General features: G+C 39.6%; 2 protein-coding genes across 5 annotated transcripts in view; both read right to left on the bottom strand.

Annotated features, from left to right (window-relative positions):
- Positions 1-150: 150 nt before the first annotated feature.
- Positions 151-11,007, bottom strand: LOC139410673 (TNF receptor-associated factor 1). The gene is made up of 10 exons (XM_071156065.1): positions 10,696-11,007; positions 10,377-10,461; positions 7,410-7,508; positions 5,338-5,499; positions 4,327-4,386; positions 4,124-4,192; positions 3,522-3,995; positions 1,407-1,590; positions 979-1,127; positions 151-720 (listed from the first exon to the last, which is right to left on the bottom strand). Exons 1-10 carry the CDS (start codon positions 10,905-10,907, stop codon positions 502-504), a joined length of 1,713 nt encoding a protein of 570 aa, XP_071012166.1. The 5' UTR covers positions 10,908-11,007; the 3' UTR covers positions 151-501.
- A 4,937-nt stretch (positions 11,008-15,944) lies between these two features.
- The window catches only part of LOC139410671 (fibrinogen C domain containing 1a), a 101,870-nt gene continuing 99,956 nt past the window's right edge, over positions 15,945-17,858 (bottom strand). For all 4 annotated transcript variants that reach the window (XM_071156061.1, XM_071156064.1, XM_071156062.1 and 1 more), the window contains one exon: positions 15,945-17,858. This exon is cut by the window's right edge and continues 1,000 nt beyond it. The gene's annotated coding sequence lies outside the window, so the exon portion shown is untranslated.

Below are 17,858 nucleotides of genomic sequence, written 5' to 3'. Positions count from 1 at the left end.
TGGTAGAGCATGGCACGTGTAATGCTAGGGTAGTAGATTCGATTCCTAGCACCAGCCATACGTAACATTTATGCATGCATGGCTGTAAGTTGGTTTGGATAAAAGCATCTGTTAAATGGCATATATTAACATAATTGGTGGTTGATGCAATTCAGTGTTTATATTTTCTTTATTCATCTCATGAATTCACAGTTTTTTTTAAACAAAATTATAATATCTAATTAGCAGTAACAAAACCCCATTGATTGTCTTGAAATTATTTCTGAAAATGATACACCCTCATAAATACAAGTACAACCATACAATGATATTTCAGATTTTTCTCTTCTTCTAAAGAATAGATTAAATATATAATTATATGTAAAGCCAAAAGATATCTAGCTCTCAGAACCCTTAAAGTGTCCTCAACATAACCTAAACCAAGGTTGGTGTGAAAACCAACCCATTCCTTAATCCTTATTCTAACCCCATCCTCCTTTGATAGATCATTTGAAGCATGGCTCAGGATGAAGTGTCAACAACACACTTGATGAAGATTGTGTCGTCTTTCAAGTAGGCATGCTTAGGCGAGTGAAGTTTACCAAGAGGAAAGAAAAGTGGGCAACCACTGGCCACATTCATATCAGAGACAGGCCTTTGGAAGGATGAGGAGGTTAGATCGGGCCGGAAGGCGTCAATCACGTGTTCTCTGTGATTCTGATCAAGCAGGAAGAAGGTGACCTGGTGAGGAGATATGCTGATTAGACATTAACATGTCTGACAGACACTCACAAGATGGCTGATCATTCTTCATAATGTTAATGATGCAGAGAGAAAGAGATGAGAACTACATCCACAAAGAGGCATGATGAGTTTTTGTTGATTTTTATCTACTGTAGAGACACATCTCAAATAACATTTCAGTTGAAAACTTCAACCCTTTAAATAAACCATTTATGATGTATGTTACACAGATATAACACAAAGAGTCTTCCTTACCTTGTGCTTGAATGGCCATGAGAGGAGTAGGTCATACTCCCCCTTCATGATCACAAAGAAAAGAGAGATATGAGTGCCTTTTCCCACGCCGTCACCATTCAGGTACAGCCTCATGCACACCTTGAATCCATACCTGGCTGTGTAGAACGCTAGAAAAAGGAGAGAGGACACAAACACATTGATATAAACTTGTTCCAGTGTTTCAGTGGATACAAATAATATTGGAGGGAACTTGGTTCCTCTGAACCAGTGCTGTCTGTATAATGTTTCAACAAAGCATCTAAATAAGAACAATTTAGTTCAAATGAAGCACTTTCCAATGAAGGCCTATTTAATTCTGTATGCATAGAAGACTGTCCCTCCGTGTAAATAGACTGCCCTTCACCACTGGTTCCTATGTTTTAGATAAAGTTGAAAGAGTACTGTACCTGGAGAGTACAGGTTTGGTCTATTCCCATGGCTAGAGACGGCCTCCTTCATTTTGGTGCTGAGGTCAGACAGCCTCCAGATGAAGGTGCCGTCATAAGAGACCTCCTGGTGGGCGCTGAGACATTGTTTCATGGAGCTGATGACCAGATCTTTCCTGGCCATTCTATGCTCCTGCTCTGTCACCTACAGGGCAATATTCAATTAAATTCAAAACAACTTTATTAATCTCCTCAGGGTCAATTAAGAAGGCATAGTCAGGTTACTGTATCAACATCCTCCACATACAAATGTAGTATGTTAATTTGATCACCATGTTGCAGGACACCTTTCCTGCAATGCAGAACATTTCAAAATTGTTTAAAAAAAAAGTTTTAAAAGGCATCTGGAGTTTGTAATTTCCACTTTGAAAGTTATGTTTTTGATTTGAGAGAAATATTGGAGCATATGGTTACAGTGAATACAACAGATAAAAACTTATTGACAATGTAAAATTACCTTATATTCTTCTGTTAATTAAGCTGACACATTTTAATTATCCAGTGCAACAAGCACAGAGACCATTGTAATGTGTCCAACTGATAAACAGGGCCTGCTCCTGGCATAAGTGACATAATCAGTCGGTTAGGGCCCCCCGGCCGCTAGGGGGTCCTCGACCCAAAAAATATAATAATAACTTTTTAAATGTTTTAGGAACTCAGTCAGGGTCTCAACTTACCGTTGAGGGTTACAATATTAGAACACACAAGGTACAAGTTCAACATTTGGTTGTGTCGCATTTAGCCATGTCAGTTTACAATATTTAGATTGGTAAATTAGTCTAACCAGTTATCTATACTTGAAGTAATCATGGCCAATTAGCAACCGGGCACAGAGGGCACGTGCCCAGGGGCCCTGACCTCCAGGGATCCCACATTGATTTTCTTAGTCACTCTCACTCAGATCATTAACATCACATAAGTCATGGCAAAATGTGTAGAATTGCAGGAAATGTACTTCAAAACATAAATGTTTCTCTCCAGGGGCGGGATTCTTAAGAACAGATTTATCAAATATTTACTCAGAGTTACAGTAGGAAATCCCCCAAAGCTGAAATCCCCACAGCTGTCACTGAATAATGACATCTCTCTTCCCATTCATTATGAGTAAGGTGTTTGTTGAATTGTGATTTTCATCAACTGACTCCCATCAACAGTAGCTTGTGCATTCTTAAGCCATTTATGGCATGTTTATGGCACTTTTTATGGCTCCTGATTTTCTATTCCACCTTTTTGTCTCATAAATGTGTATTTTTTGTCTGCTGCTGTTTGACATTAAATGTCCCCTTGGGATAAATAAAGTACCTATTGTATTCTACAGATGTAGGATCTTCATTTGATCACTCTGTTGCAGGAGAACTTTCCTGTAATTCAGGAAATGTTTAACTCGTAGTGTATTTTCAGGTTTAAAAAGGCTTCTAAAGTTGGTAATTTCCACTTTGAAATTTCAGACTTGATTTTTCCTTACGAAAAATGTATCAACCACTACAAAATGTCTATTAATTATAATCCACATAATGATTCACATTTCCTGTTGCTGCAGGATTATTTTCCTGCTGTAGGAAACTGGCTCAAATGAAGATCCTACATCAGTATGTACTGCTACATGAGAAGAGGCTGTCTACTCTAAGAGTCAGGGAGGAGTGCTTGCAGAAGCGGCATATAAATTGATATTTTTCAGGAAGGCCAAATTCATTCTTGACAACAGTCTGTTTTTCCGACCAATATGTGACATTTGAGGATTTCCTTTCCCCATCACTGTTCAGCCAGCCAGACCAGCATTTTATTATGCTATTTTACTTCAAGAATAGTGGGTGTATGCAGCAATACTTAGTCTACAATTCCACCGCTGCAAATTAGGAGCATCAGAAAAGTTACTTTCTTGAACGTATTAGCCTGCTTTTCTACAATTTGGGAGGATAGTAGATGCATGCACTTCTTAATAGTTGTTTTAAGAAGTATAATTCAACTGAACTTATTGGAGTGTAATTCAACTTTTTGGAAGTTCACGGCATGCTCTGGAATGAATCAGCTGGTCCACAAAGATGAGTTTATGCTCGAACTCAAGATATACTGTACCTTTATTTCTAAGTGATAAATCATTTCCTGGTTGCTCTGGTTCTCCCTCTCCACAGCCTTCATGCTCAGCTGGGTCTTCTCTACCTCCCTGTTCAGGACGGAGATGATGTTCTCAGATATCTGGACCCTCTGCTGCAGTGTGTCTATCTGCCGCCCTAGGTCCAAGAGTATGGTCACCTGGTCATCATCTCGCAGGCTGTGAGCTGCCGAGCTATTCCTTCCGTCCCCTCCTTCCGTCTCCAGCTCCCCTTCCCCCTTTAATAGTCCCATGTCCCAATGGAGTCTCAGGCCAGACAGAGTGTCTCTGAGATGGGGCAGCTGCTCATCCATAGCCCTGTTCTCCTTGCCTGGGGCAGGGGCTGTTAGTGGGGAGGCTTGCAGGTCACTGCTGGTGGTGGTGGCAGCATGCAGCAGGAGCTGAAGGTGGCCAACATGGCTGCTGTTCTCATGCACTCTCAGCTTCTCTGTGGTCCCCTAAAATACATGGGATTAGAAGGCAAAAATGTCAATAACTGTACTGCAAAAGCTTTCTAATTTGCCACATTATTATTATTATTTGATGCCCCATTTATTATAATGCAGTAATGGCATTAATAGAATACCTTAAATGTGCAACCAACTTCAGAGAAAACACAATACTCTTTCCCCTTGGAACCTGGAAGAGGATTATTCTGTAGAATCAAGACAATTTTGACAATTAACATGTGGCAACAAAGAAGTGTTTTACAACAACCATCAGCTATACAACAAATAACATCATTGGATTTGACAGGCGCTACATTAAGAACAAACATATTCTTCCTACCTTTCCCTTTCTTTGTTTTTTATCTGCTTTTTCCTCTCCAAGACTGTGACATGAGTGTGTCTGTAAAATAACACACAAAAATGCTGAAGATATTGAGAGAAACAGTCATCTGTAGTACTACAGTTTCTTTCATAGAATCGATAGCTACATGAGGTATCTAGTAATACCATTCATTCAGTACAGCATTACTTAAGTAGTACAGTACAGTAGAACTATTTTGGGGTGGCAGGGTAGCCTAGTGGTTAGAGTGTTGGACTAATTAACCGAAAGGTTGCAAGTTCAAATCCCTAAACTGACAATATACAAAGCTGTCATTCTGCCCCTGAACAGGCAGTTAACCCACTAGGCTGTCATTGAAAATAAGAAGTTGTTCTTAACTGACTTGCCTAGTTAAATAAATGACTTAAGTAGTACAGTATTACTGTTTCAGTGTAGTGAGTAGTATGCACTTAAAGCTTTTGCAGTCGGTTCTAACAATTTTGATGCCCTACCTAACTTTACTTGAGTCTAAAGTGTTCTGTGGCTTTCTGCTCCCCTTCGCTGCAGTCCAAAGCTCTCGGCAGCCCTACTCAGATCACTGGCGAAAGGGATTATGGGGCAGCAGTAAACACTAGAGACCCTGCGGCTTCAGCTGCGCTGCAGGGACCCCTCCAATGTCACACTGACCCCATCTCCAACACCCCAACCAACATATTTTTTTTTGAATTCCCAACTCTGTAACTCCTGCAGTTTAGAGCCACAGGAAACAGTACACTGGGTATTTATTTCCATAACTCCATTAGTCAGCAAGGACTACATTTTTATTGGGTGTGTTCCAAACTTTCAAAACTCATGGAACTCTTGACCTCTTATCTAACCATTTTGTAGGAGGAAAAACACTTCATACCAGGGCTGAACATCTCAGAATGTCAGCGAGACCTGTTAGTGTCAGTATTTGCAACTCAGGTGAGGTGGTTAGTTTGACAGCCACTGAATGCACGTCTGGAACTGGATTCTTTGGGCCAGTCTTACCTGTAGCTCTATGGGGCGCAAAGAGTGGCAGCATGCAGGGCACACTGACATGTTGTTTGGACAGGCCTTCTCCAGATGACAGGCCAAGGCCTTTCGTAGCACCATGTGACCACAGCCTATGTTGCAGGGGATTAGGGCATACTCACACTGCCCCTGGTGCTCCTGAACGAGGATTCAAGACAATTCAGAAATGATAACAAAGAAATCTATAACCAAACCGAGCTCAGCACAACATTTCAGTGAATCAATCAATTTCATCCTCAACATCTCAATCTCAGTGCAAAATCAATATCAGCCATCAGGGGCCATTTTGATCTAGATCATTCAAAATAGACCTCTGTTCTTTTTATTAGATTCTGTTTCCCCTTCTTTTTCAAATAAACTTTCAATGGCAACATTTCAACTAAATTTTATGAGATGATATACTTGTAATAAACAACCTAATTATCTTAGCAATATTGGATGATGTATAATCACTAAGTACTGTCCTTATTAGAATTGTAGCATTGTGATCGAAATAACTTAGCTCTAAAAAAATCTATTTTGGTACCAAGATTGGGTCTACAAGAAGACTTGGCATTTTAATTTTGTTTAGATGACATATTGGCCCCTGATCCTGATCTAATTATGCAACTACTGTAAAGAACATTTTACATTTTACCTACAAATTACAGTGTATTCTTTTTAATAAAAAATAAAGCTACAGCACCAGTCAAAGGCTTGGACACACCTACTCATTCAAGGGTCTTTCTTAATTTGTACTGTTTTCTACATTGTAGGATAATAGTGAAGACATCAAAACTATGAAATAACACATAAATAATGTAGTGTCCAAACAAATCAAAATATATTTTATATTTTAGATTCTTTAAAGTCCCACCCTTTGCCATGATGACAGCTTTGCACACTTCTGGCATTCTCTCAACCAGCGTCATGAGGTAGTCACCTCGAATGCATTTCAATTAACAGTTGTGCCTTGATAAAAGTTAATTTGTGGAACTTCTTTCCTTCTTAATGCGTTTGAGCCAATCAGTTGTGGTGTGACAAGGTAGGGGGTATACAGAAGATAGCCCTATTTGGTAAATAAGCTCAAATAAGCAAAGAGAAATGACAGTCATCATTACTTTAAGACATGAAGGTCAGTCAATCCGGAACATTCCAAGAACTTTTAAAGTTTCTTCAAGTGCAGTTGCAAAAACCATCAAGCACTATGATGAAACTGGCTCTCATGAGGACCAGCACAGGAAAGGAACACCTAGAGTTACCTCTGCTGCAGAGGATAAGTTAATTTGAGTTAACTGCACCTCAGATTGCAGCCCAAATAAATGCTTCACAGAGTTCAAGTAACAGACACATCTCAACACCAACTGTTCAGAGGAGACTGCGTGAATCAGGCCTTCATGGTCGAATTGCTGCAAAGTAACCACTACTAAAGGACACCAATAATAAGAAGAAACTTGCTTGGGCCAAGAAACTAGCAATGGACATTAGACCGGTGGAAATCTGTCCTTTGGTCTGATGACCTCTGTGTCTTTGTGAGATGCAGAGTAGGCGAACGGATGATCTCCGTATGTGTGGTTCCCACCGTGAAGCATGGAGGAGGAGGTGTGATGGTGTGGGGGTGCTTTGCTGGTGACACTGTCAGTGATTTATTTAGAATTCAATGCACTCTTAACCAGCATGGATACCACAGCATTCTGCAGTGATACACACTGCATATGTGAGAACTCCTTCAAGACAGTTGGAAAAGCATTCCTCATGAAGCTGGTTTTGAGAATGCCAAGAGTGGGCAAAGCTGTCATCAAGGCAAAGGGTGGCTACTTTGAAGAATCTCAAATATAAAATATATTTAGATTTGTTTAACACTTTTTTGGTTACTACATGACTACATATGTGTTATTTTATAATTTTGATGTCTTCACTATTATTCTACAATGTAGAAAATAGTGAAAGAAAGAAAACCCTGAGTAGGTGTGTCCAAACTTTTGACTGGTACTGTATATCAGTGTCAATGTCACACAAAAAAGTCATTCTTAAATGTATCCTTCAAATGTATAAAAAAGTGTCAATACCTCAAAGTCCTTGAGAATACTCCTCCAGGAGCAACCTTGGTTAGCACAATGCACTTTCAACTCCAAGATCTCCTTATTGATGGCTGCATCACTGAATAACTGATGTAACACATAGGAGAAAGATGATCAACTTTCAGTACTTCAATTAATAATTCAGTACTTCCACTTTAAATCACTTTATTCCTCTGAGGGAAAACGTTTATGCATAATAAAGAATGGGCGGATTTCTATATATCACACTGGCGATTTCTTCCGTGCTAAACTCGTTTGAACGACAACGTTGTCCGGCTGTCATTGTTCTGAGTTGATACAGTTTGAAGTGGATCTTTGAAGTGCTGCTGTCTGTGTCTCTATACTGTTAGATTTCAGAAGCAATAAACACACAAAGCCATTCTATCGCTTTAATCATCATCATAATAATCATTCAATATTACAGTAGCTAGTGAGAACTGACGACCAACAATGCACCCACTGTGGAAGGAACAGTCGGAGGCAGTCAAGCCTTTGCTTTGTGACCATAGAAAAGGGAAGATGAATGCTAAATGTAAGGTAAAAAATGTGAGTTACTGTTATAAGCTTCAGCAATTAGTTTCCATTCCACTGTGATGCTCACTAAGTATTCAATGTGGCTCATTAACCCGATTGAATCAAAATATAGGAGTCATCCGCCATGAAAATTGATTTTTCCAAATGTTCCGTCATATTGATATGAATATACTACGAGCCTATTATTTTAGCACGACAGACCAAAATCCTAATTAAACAAGTGAGCTGATTATGGGGCGTCTGCTGTTCTGCCTAGGATGATGGGAGGAGCTCATGCTGAACCACATTCTTCTGTGCTTAGACTTGGATCAGAAGCATTCGGTTACAGTGATGACCAACATGGGCTCATTAATATGGTATTAATATGGTATTATCAAAAATAATACCTTTTAACCATTGTAGTTGTCACGCATGCTGAAGTATTAGTTTTATGTTACCTGCTGACTTAACATATTACTATTCACTAGTCATTTTTTGGTGAGACACATGTCTCCGTCATAGAAAAATAACACTGCATTTTGACATGAATGGGAATGTCCTTTTTAGTCAATATTTTTCTATGGACTCAGAACCTCAGCAGTGGACTAATTTACATCAGACACATTTCAACTTGTTCAACGCTGTGAACTCTACAGCCATTCTAATTACACCACTCCACTCCACTCCAGCAATCTCTTCACATTGATTGTCTTTCTCAATTCTTACATTCTTCTGAGAAGACTTAGACCAGAACAGTGAAACAGTTTATGTCAATGCAATTCTGTGGTGAGAATTCAGCTAAAATCAGAATATAAACTCTGATTAGAGGGGGTAGATTATGTCACTGCCAATGTCAGACCTATGAGTCTCCTGTTTTGGGGAGCTGAAAAGTATAACTCAATTGTCAGTGTTTTAAACAATATCTAGGGCACTATTCAATCCGTAGCGCTGAAGAGCTGCGCTACAGTGCAGTAGAAATATAATTAAAGCTAATGTTCCCGCTTTAGCAGAGACTGCATTCACAGTAAACGTTGCATATGTCAGACAATAGTAAATCATTTTATCTATCCAGATACAATATTTACTATTGCACATTTATTTTGTGTAGGAATACAAATGATTAAATGCCAGACGTAGATGGAAGGTAGATGGATGGTAGATGGATGGTAGATGGATGGTAGATGGATGGTAGATGGAAGGTAGATGGAAGGTAGATTAAAGGTAAATCACAGAGAATATTTGAAAGGTAAGGGAAGGTAGATGGAAGGTAGATGGATGGTAGATGGATGGTAGATGGAAGGTAGATTAAAGGTAAATCACAGAGAATATTTGAAAGGTAAGGGAAGGTAGATGGATGGTAGATGGATGGTAGATGGAAGGTAGATTAAAGGTAAATCACAGAGAATATTTGAAAGGTAAGGGAAGGTAGATGGAAGGTAGATTGGATGGTAGATGGAAGGTACTGTAGATGGATGGTAGATGGAAGGTTGAGGAAGGTAGATGGCTGGTAGATGGAAGGTAGATGGAAATCTGAAGAAGGTAGATAGAAGGAGAGTGCTTGGGATAACACTAGAAGCACCAATATTATACTGTTGTAGAGCCTCTATTTTAATGTGTATTTAGGAATAAATGTAATCTTGCTTCCCTATATTAGAGCAGTATCCTACCCACATCAGGTCCATTCACACAGCACCTTGGCGTATGTACCATGCATAATAGTCAAATAATGAAGAATGGAAATTATCATCACACCTCTATGTAAAGATACAGGGGCATGGGGGACTCTCCAACTACTGTTTCCCTTTGGATTAAACTCGTCCAACGTAGTTTTTTTTTACAGGAAAGTTCACTTTTTGACGCTGTGGTGTTATAGTGAGTCTGAAAAGATAACTGTAGCCTACATTTAGAATGGTATTTTTAAAGGATATCCTAACAAGAGGCAATCTGGGATTCGAAAAATAACAAAGTAGTCATCCTGCCACTTGTTTTGGTAAACGGCTGAGGGATGGGGCTGGAGAAAGGTGAACACTTGACGGAGCTATGGATGCTAGGCTTGACCATCCATGAGATAAAAAAAACATGTTTTGAATCATACCTGTGTTTATTAACAATTACATTGTTTTATAAACAATGGAGTAAAACAGGCTTATAATTTGGGCTCTGATGGGTTGCGACAGTTGAGCTAAGCTCATGAGGCATTTATAAGTTATATTCCCCAACAATCCATGGCTATATATCATAAATGTAAAAGTTAAAAAAGAATGTACCAATCCCAGATTGCCTCTTTAATGTGTTGCTAAAGCATTTTTTTTGCAGGAACTTATTCGTGCCATAATGTTTTTGTTGCCCATACTCAAGGTCATATAGGCTTGCTGTATCATTCAATTCTATCCACTTGTGCTATGACAGCATTTAAACAAAGTTCAGTAATACTATACATACATTGTCTGATGTCAGTATGCTTGTTTCACTCTCTGAGCTTGGATCTTCTTCTTTGCACATCTTGCAAACAAGGTTGTTGTTATTACTAAATAACAACAATGAACATATGGGATTAGATTTACAATACAATATACACAGATATGTTAACAGAATTGTAATATCTTAACTTAATTTAATTAAGGGAATGGCAAATAAGGGAAGTTGTAGGCTGTGTTAGACACTGGCAAGAGAGTGGATGATAAATGAGGAAATTGTTAACTTTGGTTATTGTTGAAGATGTTTCACAAAACTTTGAATATAAGTAATTTAAATGCCTTACCTCACTAACCAACTGACACAAGCGAGGCAGTAGCGGTGGCCGCACAAAGTCTGACGTGCCTCATTCAGTACGTTATTACAGTTGCTGCACAGGTACTTCTGCTGGGGTACATCATCGCAAATACTTTGAGGAAATCCAGAAGGATACTCATTTTCACCTGGTGCAGATGGATCATTGTGTAAGTTGCCAGTCGGTTTTAAACTAGACTCCATTTATAATTCACCAAGTTATGTTTAAGATGGTAATTGTTACTATTCTCTCCTAATATATGATGTGTCCATTAAATAGTGTCAACCTTTGTAACCTTTTTGAAGCGAGAAAACTACCGTGGATTTCCCCCCTGTGGTAACCTGGAAACGTGTTAAAACCCCATGTGTGGTGCCGAGCAATGTTGTACTTTACGGTGAGTAAGGCATCAACTCCAAGCACGGTGTGCAAATGAGGGGTAAATATTTCCAGGAGCCAGCTTACGTAATGCTATTACCCCCTACCCTACGCTTTCTCTCTCTCTTTATCTCTCCCTCTCTCTTTTTCTCTCTCTCTCTCTCTCGCTCTCTCTCACTTTCTTCTCTCTCATTCTTTCTCTCTCTCTCTCTCTCTCTCTCTCTCTCTTCTTTCTTTCTTTCTTTCTTTCTCTGCCTCTCACTCTCCCCCTTTCTCTCTCTCTGTCTCACTCTCTCTCAAGCTTTCTCCCTTGCCCTCTCCCCCCTTCTCTCTCTCTCCCCCTCCCCCTCTCTCTCCCTCCCCCTCTCCCCACTCCCTCTCTCTCCCCCTCCCCCCTCTCTCTCCCTCAAACACACACACACACACACACACACAGTTATTGTAACCTATTTCTCAGAAATCGCGAGGGGGTTCAATTGCCTCCATGACCGTCACATCCGCCAAATAGGAAAGTCCCTGTTCTATCATTTCCACACATCCTGTCACTCAACACCGAACACAACCTTGTGGTATAGGCCCCTGAGAAGTTTGCCTATTGTTGCTGATACTGTCAGTAAAAAAAATAAGTTTTTTGTCATTATACAGAATAACTCAATTAGGTAACTGAAGATGATTACAATAATGAGCACATTACTAAAACATGACAGTTGTAAAAAAAAAACACACACAACACATAATATGACATAAGCATTGGCTCCTCAAAAGGTCCCATAAAAATGAACCATAACTATCTGCTTTGTTGTTGCACGGCAACAGGCTGTCATGGCAAAACTAACAGTGATGCAAGTGATGTGCAAGGATGTTTTAAAAGTGCAGTTTACAGGAGCATTCACAAGATCCATTGTTCTTGGCAAAACAGCATATTTTCTATTCACATTGGTATTATTCTAAAATAATCCGTAAAAAGTTGAAGCACTGTACAGTACAACCAAAGATACTAGTAACTAACCTGAGATACACCACCGATGTTGTTACCAATGGGAGAAAATGAAACATAGTGGGCAGAACAAGTAAGGAAGTGGTCAGAGCCAAGCACAAGCTAGCGAGATCCTATTGGCTCTTTCTAGCATGTATTTGCATAATTCCATTAGGGAACGCCTACTCTGTGAAGTGTGTGTGTGTGTGCAATAACTCAATTCGCCTTTGCACTCCTAACAATGCAATTTTTAAGTTGACAAAACTCATTGCACTCTGTTCGTAACAGACTCTAGTTTTGGGAACAAAAAACTGTATTGGTATTGAGATTGAATGTTTCATCGATAAGAACATCCGCAGAATGTCGGCCAAATTTCATCTAGCTCCATCTTCTCTCACTTTCTGCCACTGGACTTCCTCTCATCTCCATATTTGGTGGTGAGAGGAAGTTCTAAATGGATGCTTCAGATTTAGACATCTGGTGAGACAACGGGCTCCTTCTTCCATCTGTGCTACAACCACATGAGAACACAAATGATATAAAACCTATCGGACTGCTCTTGCTTAAACATTTGCTCATTCAAATTAAAGTTATAATAGCTCTAAAGCATATTCAAGTAAAATTGTAATAAAGAGAAAACAATACCTTAAGAAATCCATAAATGTATAATTGTTGTGCAGTTTACATCTGGAGGCTACATTGAGGTTTAACTTTCATTATTTTAGGGCCTAACTTTATGTGCGCCAAATAGCAACAGGCAGGTAAAGTTTTGGTGAAGTGGTAAAAGAGGATGATGATAGCATCCTCACACATAACATCGCCAGCACTGCTATCACCCTCTTTTACCACTTCACCAAAACTTTCCCAAACGTTACTTTAATGTCCCTCCGTTGTCTTTATTTTCAACTCTCCATTTCACAGCTTTTCTCTTATTGAATTAAACTCAAGCATTGTTCTTTTTGCCTCTGTGGATCAAAGTTTTTCAGCCATTTGGCTTTTGGGGTGTAGGCTACTTGGCGCGCATATAGTTTGGCCCTAAAGATTAGGCTTATGCACTATTGCCAGATAGACTAAAATAATGAGAAAAAAACTAAATGTAGCTTTGCAGATATTAATTGCACTAGAATGATACATTTACATTTACTTCTTTACTCAACCTGGCCGCAACCCACCCGCCCTTCATCCAACCAATATATCATGACCCTAAATCCACCAGTATAACAATGCGCATTATCACTCAACCTATACATCACTAACTCTCAACCCCTTTTGTTTTACACATTACTTGGACACCTCCCTAAATAGGAAAGCTTTTCTAGAACTGATCGTTTGTGTCAGTAACTTGTGGTGTATGCAGTTCAGTCTGAACACAAAGAACTGAGAGTTGCTGTAAACATCAAACTTTACTGTCTCTGTCTCTGTACTTCACTGACTCTGATGGCCCTGATAAGGGACAGACCTGGGTTCAAATCAAATACTATTTCAAATTATTTCAAAAACTTTATCTGGGCTTAATTTGAGCTTGCCTGGCACAATGGAACCAATAGAACACGAGTGCAATCCCCTCCCATTTGGTACTTCAGGCAGAGTTGAGCAAACTAGAGCTAAAGTATTTTAAATATTTCCAATAGTATTTGAACCCACGTCTGCTGAGAAACAGAACAGCAGGAACACAGGCTTTTTATAGGGTAATGATGACAGTGGCTCAACACACCATATCGCTCCCCATTTTCTCTTGTACACCTCACACAACAGCCCTGTGCTGTCAGAATGTCATTTCCAAATACTTCACCCAATGAGTCTATTGCTGCAACATGGTGGGATAATTACAATGTTTGGCTGGATGGGGCACACACAGTTTATTCACCAACTACTTGTTTCCTGGTGCCATAATTTCCTGTTGTGAATTGCATAATGATGCTTGGATGTCATAGGTTGTTCCATCCAGCCATTGAATTCTTAATTCTTAGCTTCCTCAGTGACAAAGGTTTGTTGCGCCTAGAGCCATAACTAATGTGCTTGCTTCAAGACTACTCTAGACATTCAACATACTTCTTCTCCCTACTATTCCTTAGACCACACTTTATCTTAAACCTTTTAAGCTAGACACCCCATTCCATTTCTAAAATGTGTAGACATACCACACATAGATTGCAGCTGTTGATACCATTTGTAGTTTTTAAACTATTAAGTATTTTGTCCTGCTAAAAATATTGCAGAACAGAAATAACTTCTACCAATCAGGAGATTAAACTATTTAAGTAACCGCATCACCTTCTATCCTTCCTTGTTTCTAAACTAGGCTAACTTCCCACTGACATTTCTAAAGGCACCGTCTCACCATTCCTGGCCTGTAACGCCTGATTGCAACACTTAAAGATGCCTGCAAGAGAGAGCTCATATTATATCAAGTGGTCAAAGTGTCCAGAAAGTAGGCTTTGAGAGAGAGAGAGAGAAAGAGGGAGAGAAAGAGGGGGGGAGAGTGAGAGAGAAAGAGAGAGAGAAAGAGAGGAAGAGAGAGGGAGAGAGAAAGGGGGGGAGAGAGAGAGAAAGAGAGAGAGAAAGAAAGGAAGAGAGAGGGAGAGAGAGAAAAAGAGAGAAAGAGAGGGAGAGAGAGACACACACACACACAAACACACACACAATCTATTCTAGGCTCATCTTTTCAATTACCTGCTTATGAGCCCCACTCCAGAAAGCCTTGTTCTAGCCTCCCTGACTTGAAGAGTAATTACCAGGCATAAATATGTCAACTGGAGACAGATAATACAAAATAGGGATGACACAGAAATAGTTCCAACGCACCAAGCATACATCCACCAAGAAAATGAATATTTCATAAATGCTGTTGAGAACATTCAAACACAGTAGCAGGATTCAAGAAAAAGCAATGGACATCCAGGGAAATAGCCCGGTCAGGAGAGTTGGTTTAGATTGAAAACATCCTGAGCTAATAGTCATTGTAGTATATGATAGACTGTTTACAAATGTCTACCTGGTCTCATTCCGTTCCACAAAACAAACCATTTCTGCCTATTTTTTGGTTCATAAACAAAAAGAAAAATGAACCGAAAGGGAACAGTGATGGACATTGTGCATTTAGGGGAAAAACGATGAGAACAGCAGAAGTCAGTCATCTTCCTAAGGGGGAGTTATATTGAAGGACATGCACAATTTCACGCCTTAGTAACTTCCACGGATGGTGGGTTAGGGCTATTAGGGTCTTGGATAAGGATGCAGTTCAACAGATCACCACTAGAGGTTCCAGAGGTCATTAAAGTCACAGACTAACTCATTTTTAGGGAGGATATTGTATTTCTAATATATTATAGCAGCCTATTTATGTAGAATAAACATATTTTTGTACCTCCCCAAAATTACAAACTGACAGTAGTCTCTTATTGAGAATGTTTTGTTCAATGTCTTTCTTATCACCACTTGGGCTCCCGAGTGGCGCAGCGGTCTAGGGCACTGCATCTAAGTGCAAGTCCTGGTTTGAATCCAGGTTGTATCAGATCTGGATGTGATTGGAAGTCCCATAGGGCGTCACACAATTGGCCCAGCGTCTTCCAGGTTTGGCCGGGGTAGGCCGTCATTGTAAATAAGAATTTGTTCTTAACTGACTTGCCTAGTTAAATAAAGGTAAAAGATTGTGGAATCATGGATTATCATCTAATTTTGTAGTCTTACTATAATGAGCTATACCATAAGGCTACAATAATAACAAAGAAAGAACTAAGCTTGTAAAATGATAAATGTTAGTACATGTAAGATACCTTTATGAAGCTTCTAAACAGACATTACCACCCAGACCCTTTAAACCTTTATTTTCAAATGCTGTGAAGAGACAACTATACACATCTAAACAATGGTTTCTTTTTTTATTCCTTTTGAGACAAAAACATACAAATTATACTGTATGTCAATCGCAACGTATCTGCTTTTAAAGTGCTCATATTTGACTGAGGGATCTTTTACAACAACAGCAGACAATTATAAACAGACTCATAATAATATCAACATAAAAATCTCACCTTCAAGCTGGAATCCTTATTGGTTAAACTGCCACGTTAAACTGTGGTATTACAACAACAAAGAAGTTACTGTAAACAACAAACACTGTTTTTTTCCCCCACGGACTTCTCTGCCCTGCTTCATGAACAAAACAATAACTACGGCCGTTGGGCAGACAGTTGCACAGTTTCCCTTACTGCGGATTCCATCTTTTGAGCTTCAGCCAAACTTAGACAGATCTCTCTACATATCACATATTGGTGAGGTTAATAAGATATGCTTTCACTCAACCTTTAAATGGAAACATTAGCCACATCATGACGAAACAAACAGAGGTTAAATAAGGAAATAAATAAGTACATGATTACAGTAAATGAACAATGGCTGCAACATAATACAGAATTCATAGAAGACCACCACATTCCCAGTAAACACATAACTACCACATAATGTCATTTCAAGACTCCAAGTTGTGAGCCTCAATGTGCCACTACAACTTTGTAACAACCTATTTTTGCATTTTAGTAATTTAGCAGACACTCTTATCCAGAGCAACTTACAGAAGCAATTAGGGTTAAGTGCCTTGTTCAAGATCACAACAACTTATTTTTCAACTAGGCTTCGGTTACCTTCAGGAAACTTGCTCAACAGTCTTATAGGCTACCTACCTGCCGCTAGCCTACCCGACATGTTGTCATTCTGACTTTACAGCTGAGGAGGCACCACACAGATGTACAATTGTCTGCTGCCACAAAGGCATCTAAAGCAATGTCAAGTCACTGTAAAGAAGGAGAAAGACACACTGTACAGTCCTACTGTACTAGTGACACAATGCCATTCAATGCCTGGCCAAATGGCTGCTTTTTGTGGGGAATGAGTTGCCAGAAGTCATTGTATTATGATACAAATAATGCGTTTTGGATTTGTTTTTTTTCTATTGTGGGTGCCCGTAAGGGAATCTCAATATTTGGTACAGAGTAAAGAACACGATTTGCCTTACTTATTAACCACCTCCTGTACAGACGCATCACTGAAGAGGACTGAGACTAGAAGGCTGCGTTTACACAGATAGCTACATTCTGATATTTTTTTACACTCACATCAGATCTTTCACATCAAATATTTTTCAGAGCTGATCTGATTAATGAATTGAGCTGCCTGTGTAAATGCAGCCAAAACCCAGTATACTGAAACAACTGATTTGAGTTGAGTCAAGACAGCATATCAGTGAACAGACTTGTCTCTCAGTGATTGTAAAGTAAGGGAGAGAAATTGAGAGACAGGGAAGCCTCCACATGACAATGAGCTGAACTTATAGGCTAGTAGCTACTGTCTGAGAAGGTTTCCACCACCAACTGGAAGTCTACACAGATACAGGCCTTTAATCATAATTGGCCCAGCCCGCTGGCCGATCCCCCTCACCTATGCTCTTCATTCTCTCTACTACCACTGTCACAGGTCACACACGCATGCCACTCAAAGCCAGTCTTGTGGGGTCAATGTCTTTTGAAAATGTTACATAAAAAACAAGGATGCCATTTATGAAGTGATTGGCTTGAAAAACCCTGTTTGACGGATATAATGTCTTTGTCATGAATGTGTCTTACTGGGCACAGGACTGACACATGATCACAAGGTGTGTCTAGGGGTTAACCAGGAGCTAGGGGTCAACCATTAGCTAGAGGTTAACCAGTAGCTAGGGGTCAATCAGAAGCTAGGGGTCAATCAGAATCTAGGGGTTAACCAGGAGCTATGGGTCAACCTGGAGCTAGAGGTCAACCAGGAGCTA

Source organism: Oncorhynchus clarkii, chromosome 6 (assembly GCF_045791955.1).
Source record: "Oncorhynchus clarkii lewisi isolate Uvic-CL-2024 chromosome 6, UVic_Ocla_1.0, whole genome shotgun sequence".
NCBI lineage: Eukaryota > Metazoa > Chordata > Actinopteri > Salmoniformes > Salmonidae > Oncorhynchus > Oncorhynchus clarkii.
The sequence above is the reverse complement of the archived record's forward strand: the minus strand, read 5'-3'. Positions and strand labels throughout refer to the sequence as shown.

What these genes read in the sequence shown, in the direction of transcription:
- LOC139410673 (XM_071156065.1), bottom strand. Translation starts at nt 10,907, where the DNA reads ATGGAGTCTAGTTTAAAACCGACTGGCAACTTACACAATGATCCATCT. An exon ending in AAAAACAAAGAAAGGGAAAG is followed by an intron (nt 4,193 to 4,326) that starts GTAGGAAGAATA and finishes TTGATTCTACAG; the next exon opens with AATAATCCTCTTCCAGGTTC. An exon ending in CATGGCCATTCAAGCACAAG is followed by an intron (nt 721 to 978) that starts GTAAGGAAGACT and finishes TCTCCTCACCAG; the next exon opens with GTCACCTTCTTCCTGCTTGA.